The sequence below is a fragment of the Solanum pennellii genome, chromosome 7 (genome assembly GCF_001406875.1).
Source record: "Solanum pennellii chromosome 7, SPENNV200".
Lineage (NCBI taxonomy): Eukaryota > Viridiplantae > Streptophyta > Magnoliopsida > Solanales > Solanaceae > Solanum > Solanum pennellii.
This window is the reverse complement of record NC_028643.1, coordinates 66,352,935-66,358,783: the sequence shown is the minus strand read 5'-3', so window position 1 is coordinate 66,358,783 and position 5,849 is coordinate 66,352,935. Positions and strand designations below refer to the sequence as shown.

At 35.8% G+C, this 5,849-nt stretch overlaps 1 protein-coding gene across 1 annotated transcript; it reads left to right on the top strand.

The window, feature by feature from the left end:
• The first annotated feature begins 2,026 nt into the window (after positions 1 to 2,026).
• On the top strand, positions 2,027 to 5,651 carry LOC107026596 (sucrose synthase-like). Its single transcript, XM_015227631.2, has 11 exons — positions 2,027 to 2,195; positions 2,327 to 2,608; positions 2,687 to 2,870; positions 2,944 to 3,279; positions 3,384 to 3,482; positions 3,584 to 3,757; positions 3,851 to 4,134; positions 4,226 to 4,450; positions 4,532 to 5,095; positions 5,190 to 5,334; positions 5,427 to 5,651. The coding sequence occupies exons 1-11, from the start codon at positions 2,110 to 2,112 to the stop codon at positions 5,457 to 5,459; spliced, it is 2,412 nt and encodes an 803-aa protein (XP_015083117.1). The 5' UTR covers positions 2,027 to 2,109; the 3' UTR covers positions 5,460 to 5,651.
• Positions 5,652 to 5,849: the final 198 nt, after the last annotated feature.

The window sequence follows — 5,849 nt, the reverse complement described above, 5'->3', positions numbered from 1 at the left end:
GCATGCATGAGGGCAAAACAGTGCAACAAAGGTTCAAGGTGCTTGGGTGTTGGCAAAGCAGCTTGAACGTGCAAGGCTTACGTGTGGGCAGGAGTCATCGGAAAGGCAATGTGTTGGCTTGACAAGTCAAGGCTGTGAAGACTTGATGATGGCAAGACAAAGGCATTCACATGGATTGCTGAAATAAAACTAAGTGTTGGAGGATAGATGAAATATTCTAAGTGTTGGAAGCAGGCTGAAATATTCTAAGTGTTGGAATGTAGGTTGAAATATTCTAAGTGTTAGAATATTGTTATTTCGTTTGGATAAGGATGTAATTTAAATTATATTCTATCTCTTAGAAATATAGTTGTTGAAAACATTAGTTCAAATCATGTGATGACAAGTGTCGAACAGGTGTCGCTTGTAACTGTCGTTTGTATCTGCCGCATGTAACTGCCATGTGCAGAAATTTTATAAGGGTGGAAATTCGTCTAAAGCAAAGGAGGACGAATCTGGCCTTAGATGAATTTGTGAAGCCTTATCCTTTATTGATTTATTTAGTAATAAAAGGTTGGAAAGAGTTTCCGTACGTTGGCTGTGTTGTTACGATTATTGTTGGCTGAATAAAACTAAGTAAAGGAATTCTATTCTTAATCAAATTCGTGTGTGTAAAGTTGAAGTTTGCAAAGAGTTGTAGACTGCCTGGGAGTGGTGTTAGATAAAAAAAAATCGACCCTCTTTCAGATACCCTATACTACTCCTATAAAAATATTGGGTTCACTTGACTCATATGCCCCTACAACCGTGCATATCACAATTGAAGTCGTAATTTCACCAAATTGAATGTATCAACTTCTTAGTTAGTGTTTGATCATTTGAACCTTTTCTTTCTTACTTACTTTACCCCTCTTAATTAGGAGATTTCAACTTTTTATTCTTTTGGTCATGACTCGAATCCATAATCTTAAGATTAAAGATAAATGATATTTATCATCTAAACGACCCCTCTTGTCAGTGTTTGATTCGTCAAGTCTCTCTTGTTAGAGAAAAACAATTGAAATGAAGTTGCATATACCCTTTAGATTTGACAAAAAATTGATGCAATTGAATGACAAACTACATATTATGATGTGCGTGTTGCATGCATGATCAGAATTACGTCCTCCAATTTTTTAGCCATACATTAATTCATTTTTTCTTTAATTTACTATTATTGTTTTATTTACTATTCCACTATTTTTGGCTTATGGCTATAGTTAGAGGTAAAAGACACAAAAAGTAAAAGGGCCACCCCCTTTTGCATCCATAATAATTGAAAGTAAACGATATTATTAGCTCTTAAAATAGAAGATTTTAGCAAATTAAAAATCATAAACAGTTACAAGATGCTTTCTTGGTGGATAAGAACAACTAGTTCATTTGGGGAAAAAAATGAAAAAGGGACAATTCCTTTTTGGCTGTAGTCTAACAATATTTCATTACACTTACCATCAATAGTTTTAGTATCATTAATTATTTAACGATAATAATATAATTGTCGTTATTTTATATTTAATAATAATGATAAGAAATATGAACATTTCTAACCATCACTATATATAGGCTTTAACGAATCTAAATGTAATGTCTAACTCAAATAACTGTTAGATATTACCACTAGTTTTTTCTTCATTATCATTATAATGTTGCATTTATTTAGTCGTTTTCTCAATATTTGTTGGACTTAAGGTCAAATTTCACTAGCTTTATAACCTTTTTCATGAATCTTGTTCATTTAATTTTTTTTTCATTAGGTGATGTAGATTTATAATTAGTGTCTAATTTCATCATTAATCTTACACCTAAAGTTTGGTGGTTGTGTTACATCTTTTTGGTGCTCGACCAATCAATAACAATAGCTAGCTTGCTTAGAAAAATATCTTAATTAGTGCAAGTTGAGATCTCTCATCATTCAAATAATGTCACCTTTTTTTTTTTTAATTTTTGGTGCATCTACAGTCAAAAAAAAATTAGTTACATAATCCTTATAAATTTGGCCTAATTCATTTGGTAATTCACATCAAACGTTTAACCTGTTCTTTCTTTGTTTACTTGAACAGAACAACGTTCAGTTTCAAAGGAAAAAAAATGGCTTCTAGTGGTCTTAGTATTAAGGAACGTTTGGAGGAAGCCATTTTGGCCCGTCCAGATGAAATTTCATCACTCAAGTCAAGGTACATTAGTACATAATTTTTGTTTAGAATTGTAGTTAGCTACGAACTTTGTCACTGAATAGCTTAATCCGTGGATTATGTTGTTTAGCTATAGAATTTGTTTGTCGCTAATGTATGTTATTTTGTCACAGGATTGAAAGTGAAGGAAAAGGGGTTATGAAACCACTTGATCTCTTGAACCATTTGATATCTGTGAATAGTATGAAGAATGGAGTAAATGTTGGTAATAGTGCACTTGTGGAAATACTCAGTTGTAGCCAGGAAGCTATTGTTGTACCACCACAACTTGCATTAGCTGTACGTCCAAGGCCCGGTGTGTGGGAGTACTTGTCACTGAATCTTAAGCAACAGAAAGTTGCTGAATTGACCATACCTGAGTACCTTCAATTGAAAGAGAATGTTGTCGATGAAAGGTAATTTTAGTCATGAATTTGAGTAGTTCTTTTTTCTTGTTTGAGTCTTACTGTTTTGTGTCTTATTTATGTTACCAGTGGAAACATCTTGGAAATGGATTTTGAGCCATTTACTACTGTTACTCCTACAAAGACACTTTCGGACTCCATTGGTAATGGTCTAGAGTTTCTTAATCGCCACATTGCTTCAACAATGTTCCATGACAAGGAGATCGCTAAGTGCCTCCTTGACTTTCTCAGACAACATAACTACAAAGGAAAGGTAGTAAAGTTAACTAATAAACAATGTAGGCTATTGTTTTTGTGTATTTTTCTAATTATGTCAATTTGAACAGTCTTTGATGGTGAAAGAAAGCATCAAAAGCCTGGAAAGTTTCCAATTTGTCCTGAAGAAAGCAGAGGAATATCTTTGCACACTGAGTTCAGAAACTCCGTACTCCGATTTTGAATCCAAGTTTGAAGAGATTGGGTTGGAAAGAGGATGGGGAAACACTGCTGAACGCGTGCAAGAAACCATCAAACATTTGTTGCACCTCCTTGAGGCACCTAATGCATCTTCTTTGGAAAACTTCCTTGGAAGAATCCCACTAGTTTTCAATGTTGTCATTCTCACCCCACATGGTTATTTCGCCCAAGAAAACGTTCTTGGTTATCCTGATACTGGTGGCCAGGTTTGTGTCCAACAAAAATCATCAGTGTTTTTATACAGCAAAATCAAGAAATTTTCTTTCTTGATCAAGTCCTTTATACCATCTGAATCAGCATTCTTGAATAGGTTGTTTACATTCTTGATCAAGTTCCAGCAATGGAGACTGAGATGCTTCTCCGCTTGAAGCATCAAGGACTAGATGATATCATCCCTCGCATCCTTGTTGTATGAATCCATTTTCCCGCGTTTGATTTACCTCAAAATGAAATTGATTTTCCAATTTCTTACTTTCTTGAATTGATCATTTTTTGTTGTTATCATATCAGGTAACCAGGCTGCTGCCTGATGCAGTAGGAACCACTTGTGGTGAGCGTATGGAGAAAGTATACGGAGCAGAGCATTCTCATATAATTCGTGTTCCATTTAGAACTGAGAAGGGAATGTTGCGCAAATGGATCTCAAGATTCGAAGTCTGGCCATACATGGAAACTTTCACCGAGGTTGAGCATAAAACAATGAAAATGTATTTGAAACTTCTAATTTAAGATTAGAAAGTGTTTGCTGACAAAGATACATTTAAAATTAATCATCAGGATGTCGCGGAAGAACTTGTCAAAGAATTGCAAGCTAAACCAGACTTGATCATTGGCAACTACAGTGAGGGTAACCTTGCTGCCTCCTTGTTGGCTAAGAAATTTGGGGCTACTCAATGCACTATTGCTCATGCCTTGGAGAAAACCAAGTATCCAAACTCTGACCTATATTGGAAGAAATTCGATGACAAGTATCATTTCTCAAGTCAGTTCACTGCTGATCTTTACGCCATGAATCACACTGATTTCATCATCACCAGCACTTTCCAAGAAATTGCTGGAAGGTAAAAACACAAATGGACTTGAAATTGCTGATCTTAAGTCCTGTTTCATTATTTTACTATCCTGTTAATAATCGAAATTCTTGATTTACAGTAAGAATACTGTTGGGCAGTATGAGAGCCACACTGCTTTTACCATGCCTGGATTGTACCGAGTAGTCCATGGAATCGATTCATTTGATCCAAAGTTCAACATTGTATCCCCTGGTGCTGATATGTCAATCTACTTCCCTTACACTGAAAAGGAGAAAAGGCTAACCAAGTTCCACCCTGAAATCGAAGAACTTCTCTACAGTCCTGTTGAGAATAAGGAGCACCTGTTAGTCTCCTTCATTTGATTTTCATTTCAACTCCTTTTCCGAATAGATTAATTAATCCTTTTTTATATCTACATAAACAGATGTGTGTTGAAGGACCGTAGCAAGCCAATTCTCTTCACCATGGCAAGGCTAGACCGCGTGAAGAATCTAACAGGACTCGTGGAATGGTATGCCAAGAATGCAAGGCTGAGGGAGCTTGTTAACCTTGTGGTTGTTGGTGGAGACAGAAGGAAAGAATCCAAGGATTTGGAAGAGCAAGCAGAGATGAAGAAAATGTATGACCTTATTGAAACCTACAACCTGAATGGCCAATTCAGGTGGATTTCTTCCCAGATGAATCGTGTGAGGAACGGAGAGCTTTACCGTTACATTGCAGACACGAGGGGTGCTTTCGTTCAGCCAGCCTTCTATGAGGCTTTTGGTTTGACAGTTGTTGAGTCCATGACTTGTGGCTTGCCCACATTTGCTACTTGCAATGGTGGACCATTTGAGATTATAGTACACGGAAAATCTGGATTCCACATTGACCCTAATCAGGGCGACAAGGCTACTGATCTTTTGGTCAAGTTCTTTGAGAAATCCAAAGAAGATCCAAGTTATTGGGAAAACATATCCAAGGGAGGCCTACAACGTATCATCGAGAAGTAATGATTTTTCATTTAATCACCAAAACCATATATAGTTTTTAACTTTTGAACAAATTAAAACTAACACTTCTTAACTTTCTACTTTTGTTAGGTATACATGGCAAATTTATTCACAGAAAGTGATGACACTATCAGGAATTTACGGATTCTGGAAGTTTGCAACCAAAAATGACAAAGTTGCTAGTGCAAAGAAGCGTTATCTCGAAATGTTCTATGAACTCATGTTTAAGAAATCTGTAAGTGTCACTTCTGTATTTAATAATTGAACTTGTTTATAAAGTTTGTCACTCTGCTGCTTATCTGAATATTTGTTGGTTTTGTATTTCAGGCTGAGAAAGTTCCACTGGCCATTGATGAATAGTTGAAAATCCAACCAAGAAGATGGAACATACAATGAAGGAGAGTCTGCTGTTTTTGAATTTTTTTCCTTTTTTTCTTTCTGAATGCAATTCCTTCCTCTAATGCCCTTTGAATGGAAGGTTTTTATCTTTCAATATTGCAAGTTGTGTTTGTTTTGATTAATGAAATCACCATTTTCTGCTTATCACATGCACTATTAATTTCTCTTGCGTTCTTCTACATCATGAAAAGAAGTAAAACTAAACTTGGCCAAACAGACTATATTGTAAGAGTTGCATTGTGTTGGCATATATATGACATTAGAAGAAAAAAAACTGTATATTATTACACTGATCACCTTTTACATGCAAACTTATAGTGATGGTTTGTTGGGGGGTGGGGGGGGGGGGGC